This window comes from Calonectris borealis, chromosome 2 (assembly GCF_964195595.1).
Source record: "Calonectris borealis chromosome 2, bCalBor7.hap1.2, whole genome shotgun sequence".
In the NCBI taxonomy this organism is placed as follows: Eukaryota; Metazoa; Chordata; class Aves; order Procellariiformes; family Procellariidae; genus Calonectris; species Calonectris borealis.
Genome location: NC_134313.1, coordinates 77,931,997 through 77,951,924, shown reverse-complemented (window position 1 = coordinate 77,951,924; position 19,928 = coordinate 77,931,997). Strand labels below are relative to the sequence as shown.

General features: G+C 41.6%; 1 protein-coding gene across 1 annotated transcript in view; it reads right to left on the bottom strand.

Moving 5' to 3' along the window:
• The window catches only part of GRB10 (growth factor receptor bound protein 10), a 108,459-nt gene extending 90,599 nt beyond the window's left edge, over positions 1-17,860 (bottom strand). Inside the window, exon 1 of the mRNA XM_075142378.1 lies at positions 17,763-17,860. Coding sequence (XP_074998479.1) covers positions 17,763-17,813 — 51 coding nt within the window. The 5' untranslated portion in view covers positions 17,814-17,860. The remainder of the gene's footprint in view (positions 1-17,762) is intronic.
• Between the last annotated feature and the right edge of the window lie 2,068 nt (positions 17,861-19,928).

Here is a 19,928-nt window from a genome sequence, read left to right as displayed (position 1 = left end):
CCACTTAGCTTTGTCAAAAGTCGGGCTCTCTCTCCTGAAGCAGCAAAGCCACTAACTGCAGGAATCCTTCTGATTTTACAGTACTGGCTGTCAAGACTGAAAGCGATAACCCTAGAGACCAGGAACAAACAAGCCCAGCTTGGGATTACGTGAGCAGCAAAGGCAGCAGCACATTCCTCCCGACACACCGCAGCACCTCCGATCTTCAGTGCCTCAAATCACCGAACACATGCGATAACCTGGCAGGGCTCACAGACCTATTGCTATCCACACATTCATACACATTCATACAACCCTCCGCAGACTCACCAGCCCACCACGCAACATATACAATAGCTACGAGAAACACAACCCACCAGGAATTAGCAAGGAAAGAAGGAAAACGAGAGAGACTGACAGACAAGACAGACCTGCGTCCGTGGTCTATGTCTCTGCAGTGGCAGGGAATTTGTTAAATGAATCACAGGAATTATATTACATCCCATGATGCAGGGGAGGGCAGAAAGGCTTGCCAGTCTGACCTTGGAGGAACTTCCCTCCCGACCCCCGCTGGGTTTCAGTAACCCACTGACCAGAAAGTCCTTCAATTCAGCAAAAAAATCTGGGGTTTGGACCCTGTTGTCAACACTGTGTGCATGTCCCAAGTCAGTGGTGAAGTGTTTCTTCTCCCACACCAAAAAAAAAAAAAAACAACCTTTCTTAAATACATGGACTGATATAGCTATATAATATACTGCTATAGCTGAGCCAGAAACTTATTTTTCTGAAGGTGTTTCAGATTTATTTTAAGGAGTATTACCAGTTATGTGACTTGTCACTACCTGCATTGCAATGGCTATCAGAGCAGTATTGTTTCACACCAAAGACTACTGTTACCTACTAGCCAGCTGCTTCCTTTTTCTTTTTTCCTCCTCCCCCAAAAAAGTGTCTCTTCGGCCTCCCAGGAAATAAATAAATAAATAAATAAATCTAATCTGGCAAGAGCTGGACCATGATTAGCAACCTCCAACAGTATCTGGGAGCAGCAGTTTATTCATAAAAGGCTTTTCTCCAGTAAGGCAGGAGCGAGCATACCATGTTAGCTGACAGCTCCAGCAACGCACTTTTACAGCATGCATACATGCTAGCATTACAGATGCAGCTTCTCTAGGCTGGTCTTTGCAAAAATGGCATTAGCAGGGTTTTCAACACTACTGAACCCAGAATTTGGCAAAAACTACGTCAAATTAAATTTCTCTCACTAGATGCAGTCCTCTCTTAGTAGAAACTAACCACTTCTGCAAGAATTTAGCTGTCTCCCAGTAAAATGCACAGAGAAAATGGATAGTATATTCCACAGCGCGCACTTTTTGGACAAGACTGCCATTTATTATGGTAGAAGAAAATTCAATGCATCATGGTTGCTGTCTTTTAATCAGCTAGCAAGGAGGGAATCCAACTGACAGGCTTAGAAATGCTAAAAGCTTTGTTCTATTTTTAATGAGACGAAAACCACCGCGGCTGTTAGAGACAGTTTACATAGTTTACAGCTAAAATAAAGTCTTGAAATACAGAAAAGAAACAAATGCACAAGGTTCTCGGTGAAACCAACCACTTTTTAAAGCTGTCTTCAGCTAGAAAGCACTTACAAAAATGAAGCAGTTACCTTCTGGTAAAGTGTCTTTTTGGCTTCTTTTTTTAAAACATAAACTAGGTTCCTTTTCATTTCTAACAAAACACCACTGAATAAATGAAGTTTATATTAGGAAATTCTTCACTGTAGAAAATTTATGGAAATTCTGTTTCTTCTGCTGATGCCCATAGATCCTGATGGCATATCGTTAGCTTGTACTTAATTGTAAGTTAGCCTTACCTCCAAACCAAGTCGCTTCACTGGCAAGGGACTGCCACTGACAAACCTACCAAAACCCTAATTTAGCGCATGTTCCAAGCTGGTGGAGTCAGTATTGTCCAAAACCGAAGTCCCTGAAAAATCTGTTTTCTATGAGGGAGAATGGTATTCACCAATAGGACTTAAACAGAAAAATTGAGTTTTGTTACCCTGAGAAAGTATAAACTAAACTAAAGTAATACGTCATATTCCTCTTCTTTTTAAAGAGGTTTTTCAGTGAGATTTTGCATCATTCTCTTATCAAAGAGCTGATACTTAAGAGACTACATTACTTAAATTGAGTTAAAAGCATAGCAAGGCTCTAATGAACTTAGCGATCCATACATGTTAACTGCTATACTGGATGGTGCTTATGCAGTCTAAGGGAGTAACGCAACCCATAACGATGTGTTGTTGCTCATAAAACCTTCAGCCTATTCAAGAATCCTTACCAGGGTCACTTTCTAAGTTCTGGCCGAGTTTCTGAAGTGCATGGTCAGACTATATTCCTTCCTTATCAGAAAGATGAAAAGAAATATAATGGGAATATTTGTACACAGGTGCTATGGAAAATTTCAGCATGTCACACACCTGCTAACACACCTGTCCATTCTGAGAAAGCATCTTCAAAATTATTTGCTTTTAGCTTGCACTAAAAAAAAAACAAAAACAAAAACAAAAACCCCCACAATCTTCACATGTTCTTTCGGGGGAAATTGTAACACAGAGAAAGAAGGTACAGGATATTTGATCCTTTTCAACCCACTGCCCTCCCAATGCTCAGACCTGTGAAATACAAGGTAGCTCGGCTGTTCTACTTGGCATCAAATCTACTAGAGCTCCAGTTATAGCAATCTACGAGAGCTCCAGTTATAGCAGCACTGCTGGCCAGCTGCTTCCAAGAACATTGGCTTTGGGAGTCAGGTTTTGACAGCACCATTGCACCAAGTGGACAAGAGACATTCTGCGAGCCGCCTTGGACAGTCTGTCCCAGCGCAGGCATATGATGCCCTGCATTGACCTTGGAAGTCTCAATGCTTGAAGTGATGACCTGGTGGACTCTGGGAACCAGCACTGCAGCAGCACATTTGTGTGTCTCAGGCCAGAGAAGGGAGGAGAGAAGGGAAGATGCTACCTAGGTTGCAGGAACCACTATTGCCATCCAAGTGCATTCTCTTTAAGAATAGATACTCAAATCTCTACACTGTGGGAAGCAGCAACTACACCCAGATAACCCAAATTACATTTAAGTGTATGCACCCTTAGAGCTAGGCAGCCCTGAAAACTCATGACTGATGAAACTCTGACAAAGGAATGAAAGTAGCATGAAACACAAAGCCAAGGAATTTATCCCATCTGAATGTGGGTCTGCTTACTTAAAGGCCATAGTGCTATCCCCTTTTGTCTTCTTGATGGTTCAGGTTCAAACTGAGGGTTTGAACAGGCCAACAGGTGAAGATGATTCTTCACAGCCTCGACAGAGCTGATAAAATAATAAACCTCCCACGGGGCAAGAGCCACTGTGCTCACACAGACCTTTAAAATTCACCGGACGCCAGCGAGCAAAGTAACTCTCAGCTTGCTAATGAAATTGTTCTTCAGGTCTTCAAACTGAAAATCTGATGAATTTCAAGTGTCATGTTGAACAACTTCATACAAGAACGCTTTGCTATCCTTACTTGCTTCAGCTAACAGCGATATGGACCTTATCTCTACTTTCTAGACAATTTGCTCAGTTGCTGCAATTTAGGGTGTGCTTGATACCCCTCCCCTCCTTTCCTGAAGAGTGATCCTTGGCACTAGATAAGTAATTAACTAGGTCCAGAAATGGCTGTCCAATCTGATCAAACCTAGGATCCTAATTATGTTGACCACACACCTTTCTGCTTAGATAAAGAACCATTTACCTCTTACGTGGTGCAATCTGCCCCAGAACTAATTGCCCACCTCAGACAAGGACATTTGTAGTTCAGGTGACTTGCTTTCAGTTAGATACAGAACTAACTCTTTCAACAACTAAATCCTCAAGTGATGCTCTGTTAGACTTCATGAAGTCACTGCCCCCACATGTTAGCAACGGTTGGACAATATTTCTAATACAAGCTATACTGCAGCATTGCCTATGTACAAATTGTCAATTCACAACAGTTGGAAAGAAAACAAAACAAAAATTAAGCTAAGACTAACAACAGGAGTCATCCTAGGTATTTCAGTGCGCCAGTATCTTATCCCCATTTCTCAAAATGTAAGAAACTTGCAGTATTTTCTACATCTTCAGAGTCCTTATTTGGATATGGAAAAGAAGTAATCAGTTTGACTGTAGTAAAATTCAAGCAGCTCAAAGGTACTTTTTAGCCTGAGAACTTCTCTCAGTCCTCTGGATACTCTACCTATCTCTGTCTGATTTTCAAAAAATCTAGCTACAGTATGAAGTGTGCTTAATTGCTACACTTGTTCCAATATTAATAAATATATTTGTTTGTATATATCTATCTCAATGTAGTGGCTGCCCCCATGTTTTTCCCTCCTTGAGGAAAGTGAGCTAATTGTAGGTAGCTTTACCAGTTATCCTGCATCAAGAAGATGGCTTTATCAGAAAATCTTTATTGACTTAACGTTCTCTAAAGGAAAAAAATTCACAAAAGCTCAGCAATTTGCATTTAAATAGTAACAGATTACATGTGAAGTTGCAAGCTGTCCCAGGAAAACCCAATAAAAAGTGTAAATCTTTAGTTTTTGTACAAACTGCCACTTGGAAAAAAACCTGCTTGCTAAAAGCAAGCATGTCAATCACCTCTTCATGCTTGGAAGGTTTTGGTTTGGTTTTGTTTTGTAACTAGTTGTTCACAGCATAAGTGTGTCAAGTGACCGCTTATTTTGTACAGCTTCTCCCCACTTTTTGCTAATGCCTACTGGACACATCCACAAAGTTACTCACAGGACGTCAGAACATACACTGCAATGCTTCAACATGGTTAGCAGCAGCAGCAGCTGCTTTAATTCTGCACAAATCGTCTGAATACTGGGCTATGTTAAGGCCTCAACAGATGAAAGAGTTCTCATAACTGCCAGTATGCCACTGGAGGAAGGTCTGGAGTGCCAAAAATTGCCAAGGTAGCACATGAAACAAAACAAGCAAACCACCCCAGACAAGACCTGCCCAGGTACAGGGTCTCCAAACAGGGAGAGATTTCAACAGAGATTGCAAAGCTGGTAAGCCACAAGAAAAGTTCAGGAAATCCCACAGTTGTAATACTGCCATGTGCACAACATTTGATCGTGCTGGCTTTAGCAATGCTGAAACACTACAGCTACTAACCACGAGAATGCTTCTCAAATGGATTTCTGCTGTTCACTGTGCAGAAGATAGGATGCAATCAGATGAACTGCTGTTCAATCAGCATTAAAGTGGCTTCAAAACACCTTCCTTTCCCTTCTTTTCTTTTCCCTGAAACCATTTCTGAAGATGGGGGGGTGGAATATGTGACTTGTTTACTCTGCAGTTCAAGGGGCTAGCAGCTTGCACATGAGCAGCTACCAAGCTTCAGCTGAGATGGTCATTAACTCCAGGGTTCAGGGTGGTAACTTTTACAGCACAATCAGTATTTATTATACTGCTTCCTTTAGTTTTGAGCTATTCTTTCTAACCCAAAAACGCAGATCTATGGAATAAAGGTAGTGGGAAAGACTCCTGATGAGATTAAAGTCAAACCAGAGATTAAAAAAAAGGAGTCATAGGATGAGGAAGAAAAGAGAAAAACTTTGAACTAGGATTCAGGAGCAAGCTGTGGGTGAGAGGAGCAAGCCACCTTCTGGACACAGTTGAACTAAAGACATCTAGCTAAAACAAGAAAATTAACTGTGGCAAATTAGCCGGGCGTTCATTAGCACACCACCACAATACCGACAACACGTGTGTAATCTTGCATCCTAATAATGCATGTTATTGTCAATATCCCTGTTCCAGAAGATGCTAGTGGGACAGTCGATGAGGAGTTTCTGGTCTTGTGGGTTTGGGTTTATTTTAATCTTCAGGGCAAGTCATGCTCTAAAAGATATGCTGTCAGAAAACTATTTTTCCAACCTGCTCTCATCCAGCATAGCAGTTATGGTTTGCAACTAAACCATCCAGCCAATTCATGTTCAACAGCCAGCTGTTTGTCATAATTTTGAGGACATAAAGGACTCCAGAAAAAACAAGATTGTAAGAGATGCCTTTTTCAGAACATCTTTAGCACACTTGGTTAACCATTTGCTCATGTCAGAAAAAAAAAAACCAATACATTTCATGCAAAAATTCATCCCATCAAACTTACATTACCACCTTATACTTCTATACGGTCAGAAGTAGAGAAATGGGCACTCTGAAGTCTTAATTCGCATTCACCTTAGAGAACAGGCTCAACGAGTGCCTCAAGCTACAAAAGGCTCAAGATGACTATCTCAAATGTTGACATTAATATTTGGTTTGAAAAATTCTGAGTCTGTCATGAATTTGAAAAGGAAAAAAAATTCACATAAATTGAGTGTGCATGTGTGGGCAGGCAAACATGCTGTAAGTTGCTTTAATAAATGGGTATCTGCTACATTCAAGAGACTAACTGAAGTGATCTAACAAGTACAAATAATACATGAGACACTGAAGAACGTGTACATAACGCATGATCCTAGAGTTACCTCTAGTGGTCATGGCAGTGTGACCATGGCAGCCACTCCTGGCTTGCCAAGGGGTTCCTGCTTCCCTGCTAGTCAAGGAGGATGAGCGCAAGAGAGGGGCTCTGGAAGAAGAAGAATATGCAGAGGGGGAACAGGGTAAGAGCACACAGAAGGACTGTGCAGGGCTAGAGGACTTCACTCAACCAGGTGGCAGGAGTCCCAGAGCCCATAGAGGCTGATTAGGAAAAAGAGCCCATGGAGGTGGACTAGCCACTGCCTCCTGACATCATCATTGCCAAGATGTCCTCCAGGAAGAGGCAGCGATCTCCTTCCAGGAGAGCCAAAATGTCTTCTCCCAAGCTCCCCCAGGCGCCATTCTCCATCAGCCTGCACACAACTACTCAAGGACATCCGGGGCCGCTCAGGTCCCTGCCAGAGGAGTGGAGGAGATAGAAAACCCACAGGCAGGAAAGGGAGATGTTAGCCTTGCCAGGCTAGGTACAGTCTCTTTACAATCAATAAAGCAGTTCATGCATTTCAAGGCTTGTATCAGTCCTTACTTCCTGACCTGCACTGCCTCTTCACACTCCAGGCATGGGGGTGGCATCTCTTCCGCAATGGGCCCCCAGTGGAGAGGAAAGGGGAGTATCTGGCTAGGACTCCTAGTGCCTTGTGCACATCCCCACCAAACGACTTGGAGCCAGGGGCACTTGTGACCGAAGGATAGCAGCACCAGTCAGACCTGAGGGCGGAAGCTCACAAGCCACTTAGCAAGGGGGAGCTTCCCCATGCTGCCCCGAGGATGGTTCTGGGGAGATATGGCTGGCAGTAAGTCCTCAGAGAAGGCAGCATGGGAGACAGCCCTCTTGGATGTAAATCTTAGGAGAGAGATAAAACACCAGGGAACGCAGGAGGGTGCCATGACAGGGGACTGAGTACCAACAGCTTGGCTGGGAAGCCACAAAGGACAGAGGTGGGCTAGGAGACACCTGGACTATTGGCTAGCACCCCTAGGTTCTCCTTTGCTTCTGTCACACTGGCAAGTCCCTCGTTTTCCATGTCAATGCTTGTTTCCAAAAGAGGCACCCATCATCTCGGAGAAGATGAAAGCTCAGAGTATCTGTCTTGCCTAGGCCAAACAAGTCCATTTTTGCAGCCAGGTGCATGGGATAGGGAGAAACTGGACACAAATCAACTAAATCACCTTTCTGACCCACTCACAAGCAAACAGTGCAGTTCCAGCTGCAGCCAACACTGGACGCTACAAAGACTTCTGGAGTGGGTTGAAGATAACTTCACATCACAAATGATCAGTGAGCCAACTGGGGAAGCACTCTGCTTGACTGACAAGCTAGCAAAGCCAATTCATGGACAAAGAAGAACCAGCTGGGGAGGTACAGTCTGACAGCAGCCTGATGCCATGCTGAGATGAAGGTGAGAGTAAGCAAGGGGAGCAAGACTACTAGCAGAATTACAGTCTTGGACTGCAGGAAAGCAGATTTTTGGCTTGCTCAAGGATCTGCTTCCTAGGTTCCCATGGGAGACTGCTCTGAAGGATGAAGGGGCCCAGGACAACAAGCTGATCTCCCAGGACAGCCTTGTCAAAGCTCAAGAATGGTCCATTTTGGCATGCAGAAAGTCACAAGGGAATGGCAGAAAGCCAGGGTGAATGGACAGGCAACTTGGGCCTCAGCTCAAATGCTGAAATGCAAAGAAGATTGAAGCAGGAAGAGGTTATGCAGAAAGAATATGGAAATACTGCCCAAGCAGAAGAGCTGGAACAAGCAAAGGATGCCAAGAAAAAAAAAAAACAAACAAGGAATGCTTCTACAGGTAAGCAAGGACAAAAGGATGGCTAATATTAGCCTAGTTAGTGGTCAGTTGTGCACGGGACCCAGCAGCTAAGGACACAAAAGATCAAAGATTTCTTTGCCTCAGTTTTTCCTAGTAAAGTTTATCCTTACATCCCCCAGTTCTTTGAGCATAGTGTCAGCATCTGGGGGACTGAACCATTACCCACAGCAAAGGAAGGTTATGGATCACACAAGCTAACTGGACCAAGTCCCTGGGACCAGATAGGAAGCATTAGAAGGTGCTAAGGAAGCTGGTCAATACCGCTGTGAGGCTACTCCCTCTTATCTTCAAAAAATAAGTCACTGATCAGAGGAGGATCCTGATGACTGCAGAGGCAAAAATCACATTTGTCTTCAAGATGGGCAAGGATGAGGACACAAGGAACCAGAAGCTGGTCAGCCTTGCCCAGTTTCTGGCAAGATTATGGAGCAAGTCCTGCTGGAAGTCATTGCTAGGCAAACGAAGGACAAAAAAGCAATTGGTAAATCTATGCTGGCTGTTCCAAAGAACAAGTCACACCTGACATTTCAGCTCACAATTTTATACCGTTTATATTAAGGGTCTTATCTCTTAAGAAACCAAAACACTTACACAGATCATGGATCACTGTGCTGCCTTTTGATTTCCTCATACTGTTGCACATGCTAGGTTCTTCAAACATATAGTTAAAATTTTACAATATTGGACAATCTTATAGGATTTTAGAATATCTATTTTCATTAGAAAAGTAGGCATCTCATTTGTACTCCCCACAGCCCAAAGCAATCTGCCTCAGATATAGCTGAAGACTGTAGAAAAGTTAACTGCAAACTTAAGAAGGACCTACTGCAACAGCATGAAATTCATCAAGAATAATTCTTTGCCTCTACTGAAGTATCACTTTTACAAAAACCCACGTGAGCTGAAATAATGGTCTGTCACTCTCCCACACTAATAGCTTCAAGAACTTCTTCAAGAAAGGTGCCAACACCACTTTGTCAGAAACCCCCTCCTGAACTGTGGGGAAGTATTCAGTATTCTGGGGCACTTGCCAGCATGACAGTATTTACTGTATGACTAATATGCATTAATGAAGCACAAATGGACAACTATTTACTTGTGCTAATAACTAAAGCGCTTTATTAGAGCTAAGGCCTCTAGCATGAAGGACTGCCAGGTTCCCTCACTTGCCAAAATCATGTCAAAAAATGGAGCCAGTGTGTAAGACATCAAGAGCTACAGCCAGTGTGTAGTAGAGTCTTAAGTCATTGTTTAACATTCAGCTTGCAAAGGACAAGCATGCTCCAAAACCACTGGCTGTTTCCGAGGGCTTGTCTTTTCATTGTAGAGACTAGAATTTCAAATATGCACACTGGTCTTACCAGTACGCAAGCCAAAGCTATCTTAAAATAGCAGTAAAGCCTGAGAGCTTTGTTGGGCATTTGTGTTCCACCTTTGATTGCTTGTTGTTCTTTCAAAACCAGAAAGAAAAACACTGTATCTTAATGCCTCAGATTAAAATATCAATACTATCTAGCATAAAAGGCTATTAATACCAATAATCTGTCCCTTTATGTGAAGGATTCCTGAAAGCTGATCAATTTGGTAAAATTCCATCCTGAAAAAGCAAAGCCAATCCTTCAAGAACAAAGTCCTTGTTCTATGCTGCACTCTCCATCCCACATCTCCATGAAGGGAACATACCTGCGACACTAGGAATGAAAGATACACTTGAAAAGTGGTAGAGTTTTGTGGGAACCTAGGGAGAGTATTTCAGACTGCATTATGCGAAAAAACTGAAAGAAAAATTCTAGAGGATGCAAAAGAAGCAGGTGAAGATCCTTTTCAGTCATAGCTAGTGCCAAGTGGACTTGATATATTCATCCCTAGCTTTACAAAGTAAGTAGTACCTCCATCACCAAAGCCATGGTGAGTTTAGGCTATCCGTTCTTGTTTGAATCAGCGGCTTAAGTTCAGGACTTAGCTCCAGCATTATGACTAGATGGTCTGCAAGTGTAGAAACAAAATGATCCCTGCCATATGACATCACGTTAACAATGAAGTTTGGAAACAGTTTCTTTTTAGAAACAGAAAAAATCTCCTCTCAGAGTTGATCACACTTAAACAACTTCGTGCAGAACCACAGGATTTTGGTTGTGGGGTGGTTGTTTGGGATTTTTTTTCCCCCTCCTTTTTTAACTTAAAAAAAAGAAGAAATCATAAGTGCTTAAGAAATACTGTCCTTCCTTAGATCAAATGGTCTCCCTTTAGACTGTGTAAGGCAAGAAAATCTACTGGGCATAACTTTCAGCAAGGTCTGTATCTAAATATACTTCTTGGAAATACTTAAGTATAAGACAACATTATATCTCCGGTCTTTTCCAAGGATAGAAAAGGCCTGTCTGAGCCAACTGGCATGGACAGCAACACTAAGAATTATCAGAGCCACAGCACTTTCTTGAAAAGTGGCAGCTCCAAATGCACAGCAATCTTATCTTCCTCTTAACAAAATAATCTTCTACAGTGGTTATTATTTACTCATACGTAGAGCACAGTACATCTGTAGGAGGAAGGTTCATTAAAAACACACACGCCCAAACTATCACTAACGTAATTCCAGTTGACTATAACAAAGCAAATTTAAAAAAAAATACTTCCATTCTCTTATATTTCAGGTTTCTATTCTTTTATATTCACACAGATGTTTGAAGTATGAAGCTGGCTTAGGATTGGTACATCAACTTCTCTCTTCCGTTAAGTGAGAGCTGTTACTAACATGAAAACACTTATACTGGTAGTTCTCCAAAATAACCAGTTGGTAAACAGCTTGTTAAATATTTACTCATTTGGAAAAGATCCCACTCATAAGAAAAAAATATGCAGGATTAGTTTGGTGCTGTAGTCTGCTAAACTGATTGTTACCATTACTTCAGAATGAAGGTCTCATGAAGTTTTGTGAGAAAGCACCAGAAAATGGCCTGTTTTTATCAACGTGGGTGTTTTTACAATCTGGAATTGGCATCTTAAAGTTGCATACAAATTAGAACCTAAAGAGATCCATTGCTTTTGATTTTCACAGGATCACAGAAGGATTGAGGTTGGAAGGGACCTCTGGAGGTCATCTGGTCCACCCCCTTGCTCAAGCAGGGTCACCTAGAGCCGGTTGCCTGGGACCATCTCCAGATGGCTTTGGAGTATGTCCAAGGATGGAGATTCCACCACCTCTGTGGGGAACCTGAGCCAGTGCTCGGTCACCCTCACAGTGAAAGAATGTTGCCCGATCTCCAGAGGGAACCTCCTGTGTTTCAGTTTGAGCCCATTGCCTCTGGTCCTGTCACTGGGCACCACTGAAAAGAGCCTGGCTCTGTCCTCTTTGCACCGTCCCTTCAGGTATTTATATACATTCATAAGATCCCCTCTCAGCCTTCTCTTAAGTAAAAAAGTAGTAAACTGTAGATTTAAAAATGTATGAAAACTAGAGCTATATCAAGGGACAAATTTAAAAGACTGCTTGTATATAATGACATAACAAGATTAAAAGACAGGTTCAGTCTACTGTTCAAGCATGAGCATAAAACAATTAACAGGAAGATACAAAATTAAGCTCCTTTACTTGCAATTTCCTCACTTGATTTGCAACATCTACATTGTTTCCTCACCACTGTTAGTAGTAATGTAAGTAGTAAATGGTATGATTGACCATTAGAGTGCTTTGAGTCTTTTTTTTTTGGTGGGTTGAAAAATCCTATATAATTGAAAAATGTGGACCTAGTCACTTGAAATTTCTTGCTCACATTCACCTTCAAAAAAGATTTCATGTTTTGCCAACCAACTTCTGTGTAAAGTAGAACACAAAAGTAGAAGTGCAAACAGGTAAGAACAGACTTTCAATTGGAATGCAGAAAGGTAAACTGGTACAGCAAAAAAGGTAATTGATGGGTATTTCTTGTAAGAAGGGAAATTGTATAAAAGCTTAGCGCGAGATACAAATTTCTTTGACATTATTTTGCTTCATATACAATATTCTGATGACATGCAATAGTGGGGGCAAGTGTACTTCCAATGGCCTCTCTTAAGAGGTAAGCACCACACTTATTTCAATGTTAGTGAAAACAACTGCTTTTGCGACAATTTTTTAAACAGATTTCTTTCCAAGAAAAATAGACAGAGGCTAGAAATCCAGCTCCAGCCATTCTTCAACAAAAACTACCAAGCAGCATCAACTCTATCTGTAAAAAACATTTGCTGTCTGCACTCAGGGAGACAGATTTCATAACTTCATATTGGAGGCAACATGTCTTGTAAAAACATTCACTAACGTTCTCACTGCTTTGTACTTTATGTCTGCTGCAGTCCATCAACCCTCTACACCACATACATGTAAACTGTTAAAACAAGAGCATTGTCAACAAATTATCTGTTGACTGACACCATATTTCACAAATCTGATGACTTTCTGCATTGGCAGTAGCAACATTTCAGCTTCATTTCTTCATACAATATGTAGAGGAATGACGCAATGCAATAATGCCTCTGGTGTTTTTTCACTCAGTTATGCTCAAGGACTTTGAAAGCCTGCTTGTGCACTCTGGTCCTTCCATATTGCCCCGTTAGCATGAAAAAACCAAACTCCAGGCCAAATTCTATACAAGCAGCATCTTGTACATTTAAGCCTAATGAGAATAAATTAAGCCACCATTTATTTTGAATCTTAGAAATCATGTATTGGGTTTATGTGGCAAGATTTTGGCAGCGGGGGGGCTGTCAGAAGCTGCTAGAGGCTTCCCCTATGTCCGACAGAGCCAATGCCAGCCAGCTCCAAGATGGACCCGCCGCTGGCCAAGGCCGAGCCCATCAGCAACAGTGGTAGCGCCTCTATGATAACATAGTTAAGAAGGGGAAAAATGCAGTGCAACAACAGCAGCGGAGAGGCAGGCATGAGAATATGCAAGAGACACAACTCTGCAGACACCAAGGTCAGTGAAGAAGGAGGGGGAGGAGGTGCTCCAGGCACCGGAGCAGAGATTCCCCTACAGCCCGTGGTGAAGACCATGGTGAGGCAGGCTGTCCCCCTGCAGCCCATGGAGGTCCACGGTGGAGTAGATATCCACCTGCAGCCTGTGGAGGACCCCACGCTGGAGCAGGCGGATGTGCCCGAAGAAGAAGCCCGCGTGGGAGCAGGCTCCTGGCAGGACCTGTGGACCCATGGAGAGAGGAGCCCACACTGGAGCAGGCTCCTGGCAGGAGTTGTGACCTTGTGGGGACCCACACTGGAGCAGCCTGTTCCTGAAGGATTGCACTCCATGGAAGGGATCCACACTGGAGCAGTTCATGAAGAACTGCAGCGCATGGGAAGGACTCAGGTTGGAGAAGTTCGTGGAGGACTGTCTCCCGTAGGAGGGACCCCACGCTGGAGCAGGGGAAGACTGTGAGGAGTCCTCCCCCTGAGGATGAAGGAGCGGCAGAGACAACGTGTGATGAACTGACCGCAACCCTGTCCCCCTGCACCGCTTGGAGGGAGGAGGTAGAGAAATCGGCAGTGAAGTTGAGCCCGGGAAGAAGAGGAAGGGGGTGGGGGGAAAGTGTTAAGATTTGGTTTTATTTCTCATTACCCTACTCTGATTTTATTTGGTAATAAATTAAACTAATTTCCTCAAGTTGAGTCTGTTTTGCCCATGACAGTAATTGGTGAGTGACCTCCCTGTCCTCATCTCGATCCACGAGCCTTTCGTTATAGCTGAGGAGGGGAGCGATAGAGCAGCTTGGTGAGCACCTGGCATCCAGCCAAGGTCAACCCACCCCAAATCATAAGAAAGATCTCCACAGTCTCGATAAACAACTGTCAATAGCTAAGTGAACAAAGATTTTCAAACAGTGTTAGGCAGACAATGAGGGCCAAAACATAGGTCTCGACAGCCCTTCCCACATAGGTTTTCGGTCTACTTGGACACAAATTCTGCAATTTATTTTTTTTCATGCTGTGTTTTTTAGGACAAAAGACATTTTATTCACACAAACACAGACAGCAGCATGTATACCTATATCAGACTACTAGATTCCAAAGTGGCAGAGATGAGACTAAGTCACATAAAAGGCATATCTGGATTTCATAGGGATGAGGATTGTTAAGGCAACTCTGAATTAGAGATATAAGCATCTTTTTTTTTTTCCCCCCTGCTACAACAGAAACCCTCTCTAACCACCTAATCAAAGCAAACAACCCCTGAAAATCTAAAAAGCAAGTCTCCCAAAAACCCACACTCACCGAGACAAAGCACCCTAAGAAAACAAGTATAAACTCAAAATGCCAGGGACTTGGATCAGATGACCTCCAAAGATGTCTAACTTACTGTATCATTTTATGGAAAACAAGGATCAAAGCTGCCATACTAAAACCTGAAGAACCTGTGCCTAGCTGTTCCTCCAGCTGAAGGCAAAGAAATGTGACTGTTGTAGTAACGGCAGTACATCATCTTCACATCCACAAATCTGACATCATTAAAGGAGGCGTTTATTACAGTAGCTAGCCTCTAACTGATTAATTCTCCTAAGTATTTACTTCCCTACTCTTGAAGTGCACAAGAGTGTTCTCAAGCATGATGTGCAGTGTTCTGCTCTCTTATCTGGTCAAGAGGACTATTAGCAATCCTGAAATCCACAACTTTGTACACATAGGAGAAAGCAATTTCCATTTTCTCCCTATTTTGTGACCAAGTGCTTACGCCAAGTTAGACGATGAGTATGATGTGAATAAGTCCTTTCTCTAATAAGAATTCAGCTCTCTGAAAACAAACTCTATTAATTATTAATAAAGCCATGCCTGCATCTTGGTTATGAGAAAATAAACGGAAGGCAGAAAATAGAACATGAACAGAACATTCCTGCATGCCCAGAATTTTATCTTCAGAAACCGAGAAAAAAAACCATGCTTTTGTTATTTATGTCACTGAGACTTGTACAATTCATGCATCAAAGGGTTAAAGAACTAAATCTTCCCCAAGAGTTCAAGTCACTGCACATAAATACTGTTGTGACTACAGATTGCAAAAGAACGGAAACACAGTAAATCATCCCATTTTTTCTGAGAAATTCTGGGACTATGTTCTGAATTTCCAGGAACAGAAGATAAACACTGCCAATTCTCACTGCTGGATTTTTATTGAAGAGTTCGAGAATTTGGAAAGGGCTCCTGAAAGCCACTAAAAGGTAGTATTGATTTTTTCCACAAAGCTAGAGATTGTTTCTAGGAGAATGCACTCAGTGTGACTGGTTTATGTGCTAACTCCTGAGAAAGTTAAAAAAAAGAGGCTCTTAAACAAGACCCAAAAGCTTCTGAAAGCAGCAAACATTGCAAACAAAGAGCCCAGTAAGAAAGTCAGAGATCTATACCTTGCCCGTCTCCCCAAAAACAGAAAAAGGAAGAGTAGAGGGGGGTTGGCAACGCAGCATCATAAAGGATATTCTGTAGTGCATATTCACTTATCCAGGTTCTCATTTCTCTTGCTGTCTGCTTTGAATGTAATCCCAAACTCCAACGCGTCAATTTATTCTATACACTGAAGTTACAGCATGAAGGTCCCAACCTTGGGCACTCTGGAGGAATGTTCTCTCTAGCCTTCCATTCATATTAAGTCAGAAAATGTACTGAAAAAAAAATAGAATACTTCTTCACACTCTAATCTAGACCATATTTAGTTTAACCTTCTTTCAGCCCTTTACCAACACAATACTGGCACTGTAGCCAAATTTGAAAGACAAGTTGATGAAAGCTTCTAAGTCAGATTTAGTAGGGGTGGAAAAACAGATGTTCAGGGGTTTTTTAATGCGAACTTCACTTCTGACAGAAGGCGCAGTAGTTGTGAATGGGTTTCCAAAGCTGTCTTTAAACCGGTTACAAGCACTTAGGATAGTTAACACACAGTAAGCTATGACCCAAAATAATTGATTAACAGGGACTCACTTTCCTGCCGTCTTAAGTCACCTATGTTGCTTTGACACTTCTAGTCTGTTGACTGCCCCAGACTAAAGCAGATTATCTACAGGGTTTGTAAGAGCAAGGGGAAGCACCAAGGAAAATTCACATTCTTACTGTTTAGGAACCACTAAATACACTATTTTCATGAGAAAGTTTGACATCCAGTAAAGAATTTACAGCTCAAAAATGACTGCCTACAATGTCAAGTTTGTCTTACATAGGTCTCCTCTCCCTCAGCTTCGCATCATGACTCAGATGATGCTCTAAATGAAGCGGAAGCATAATTTCACAGTGCATCAAAATTATGAAGTCCAGGCACATCTATTCACATATTCTTTTAACATCATAGATCCAAGTATAGAAACAGATTTTCAGGACACCCGACTTCTCAAAGTCCATTCTATTTTTATAGCTGCAAAAGCAGTTATAAAGGAACTGTTATGTTTTTCCTGTTAACAGGAAAAGCATTCAGGTACATTCAACTGACAACTCAGCATATACTAACATTAGTCTTTTAACTAATTTGAAGTTTCCTCTTGAGGAAAAAAGTGTAAGTCGGCATATTACGAAACAGATGTATAAATCCTATAAAGGTTTGTTGGGCATTTTTGTTGTTGTCGGTTTTGTTTGATTTTTGCTTTTTTTCAAATGAGTAGCATGACTGTAGTAATCACTACTAGTAATGTTTCTCTTGAGAGAAGAAGGTTTCAATGTCAACTGATATTCTGTTTAACCATTTGTGTATCTGCAGGGCCCAAAATCATAACTGAATTCTTAGGGTGATAAGCACACTATGAAAACAGAGAGAAAAAAGGGCAAAAAACAGGTCATGCCCAAAATAACAAATTTGCAGTTCCATAAAAAATACAAAGCATGCATTATGCCAACCACAACTGCCTGGGGAAAAAAAAAAAAACCGAGAACTTCTAAGTGCATTTTTTCCTAGCACCTTTGAATTGAGCTGAAGGGGTTTTTTTTAATATATTCTTTATAATATGCCATATTGGCTGCTTAGATACAGCATAATGACTCGACAAACACAGGATCTAACCAAGTGTAAAAATCTCTGCCTTTGTTCCTACAAATTTATCATTCAGCAAACATTGATACTTTTTGGTACAAGGCATTTCACTAGTATCGTAGCTTGCCATTTATTTTGGAAACAAGTGCCTTCTCCCAAATATGAACTGGCTATTTTGAGGACAGGTATCAAATCTTAATCAGTATATATTAGTGATGCAATTTTTTCAGCAGCAGGTCTTGAATACAGGATGGTAACAGAGGCTATGTTCCCAAACATTAGCAAAACCCAGAGAATTGCCAGACGGCTATTAGCAGTTTGATGAAAAGTTTGAATGCACAATCAATCACTGGCACACAGCAATATGATGCTACAAGCTGACAGGAACATGCAGTTTCATAACTTACTATCCGATAAGGAAGATGTAAAAAGGAGTCTGGGCAGCCAGCTAAAGCCATTTGTTCCTTCAAATTTTCTTCAAATTACATCTACTGCTTCACAGGACCTGCAGAGTACAAACAAACTGTCAGAAACCATACTGAAGACATTTCATCAACTTGTTATTGAAAACAGTTGGAGGGGGAAGACCGAGAAGAACAAGATGAGGTGACGAGGATTTGCATCAACTTGGAGTAGCAAATCTGCACACTTGCGGCCCATAGCCTAGAAGACACATTCAACCTGATGTTTCATTCAAAAGCCCGACATAACTATTTTCAGGCTGGATGGCTCCTCCTTTATTTCCACAGTCCAGGCAAAAAAGAAGGCCTCTCTTCACACCTAGACTCTAACCATTTGAAGATTGGCTCTCACCAACTGAGGCTATGTTTTCAATTGTGGAAAGAAAACATTGAAATCTGGGAGTTAATTAAGATGACAGCACTTATAAAATCATTTAGGTTGGAAAAGACCCATGAGATCGAGATCGTTACACAGCACTAGCCTTCAACACCTAGTTACACAACTACTACTTCCCTTTACCCTCTCCTGCTTGTCTTTTCTCTCTCATGGCTTTGTTCTCATGCAATACATAAAATAGGGTGTCCCATGCAAACTGCATTCAAGTCTTGCATTTCCTCTTCTGAGTGATTATTAGCAGCAACTTTGCAAGGTGAGTAGTGTTTCTTTTAAGCATCACTTCGGTGATCAGATCGAGCTTGAAAAGAATTCTACCGCAAACATATGTAGAGGTGCATATAGCTAAAGAACTAAAAATGCAAAAAAGAAGGCAGTATTAAGCCAATGTCAAGAAAGTGATTTTAACTGCTGCTTCATAACAAAGGAAACAAAACTAAACAAAAGCATATAAATACACAAAGCACTATTTGCTGGTCCCAGCATTTCTCCCAAACACTTGCATTCAGCTGAAGACATCCCTGCAGTATAAGACAAGCGATGCCACCTCCGAGCAGATGAAAGAAGGGTGAGTGGGGGAGAGAGAGCAGACTGCAAAGCAGAGCCAGAACTTTTACTCCTACCACAAGCAAGCTCCTGTCTTGTTCACTGTTAATTATTAATTACGTATTCAAAACAAAAGTCTGAGTTTTAAACAGGCTACCCACTGCTTTCTCGTAGGCATGAACTGTCACCAAACCAAAACTCCCAGCAAGATTTATGAGACAGTTAAGTCATGGACAAGGGTAAAAAACATCTTGGGAAAACTGCTCCCAGAGGACTTGCAGCCTATGGTCCACGTAAACCATGCACTCATCGAAGAAGCTTTATTCTACCTAGTTCCAGGATCAGTTTGGCTGAGGTATGGTAGTCTCCTCCTCTATCAGAAAGGCAGGCAAACTCCTGGGAGCTTCTTTCCAGGGAAGAGTTACTGGGCTTCTGCAGTTTTCCTGAGGTAGTAACTTTCTGGGGTCGATTTATATAGCCAGTTACCTTGGCAGGAAACTGTTTTTGGCAACAGCAGATTTGAAAAATCTATTTAACCCAATATGCATAAATAAAGTTGTTTATTCTAGATATTTTTTTCCATTGCATTCACTTAAGTTTAAAACCAAAATGTTATACGATTCACCTTGGGGTAGGGGGGGAAGACCACCTCAAACATCTAACTGTAGGCATGATATCCAACTTGTACTGATAGTAGTCTTTAAACATATAAACAGTGGTCTACAGCCATTTAACTCCCACTCCACATCTAAAAGTTTGCAGTCAGTTTTTAAGAGGGATCTGAAGATTTACTTTTCAGGGCAAGATTTGCCTCATTTGCCCAGTTTGTTCTGGGAGAATTAGGCACAGATTTATGGAAATCCCTTTTATCTTGGCTGATGTATGCAAAAAAAAAAAAAAGCAGCTTTTCACTTTGGGGAGTAAAATTTTCTGTAAGTACATCTAAAGTGAAATTAGGCAAGCCACTGGAGTAGATGTTCTGAAGTTGGTACAATGCATCAAGAACAAAGAGAACTGTATTATTGGCCTGTAAACCCACAAATTAAAGAAAGTTTATCTAAAGGGATAAGAGAAAATAATTCAGCCTTGCATTGCAACAGTTTTATGTTATTATCACTTCAGTATTTAGAGAACAGGAAAAGGCATGACTGCTGTAAATTTAACTGTAGGTT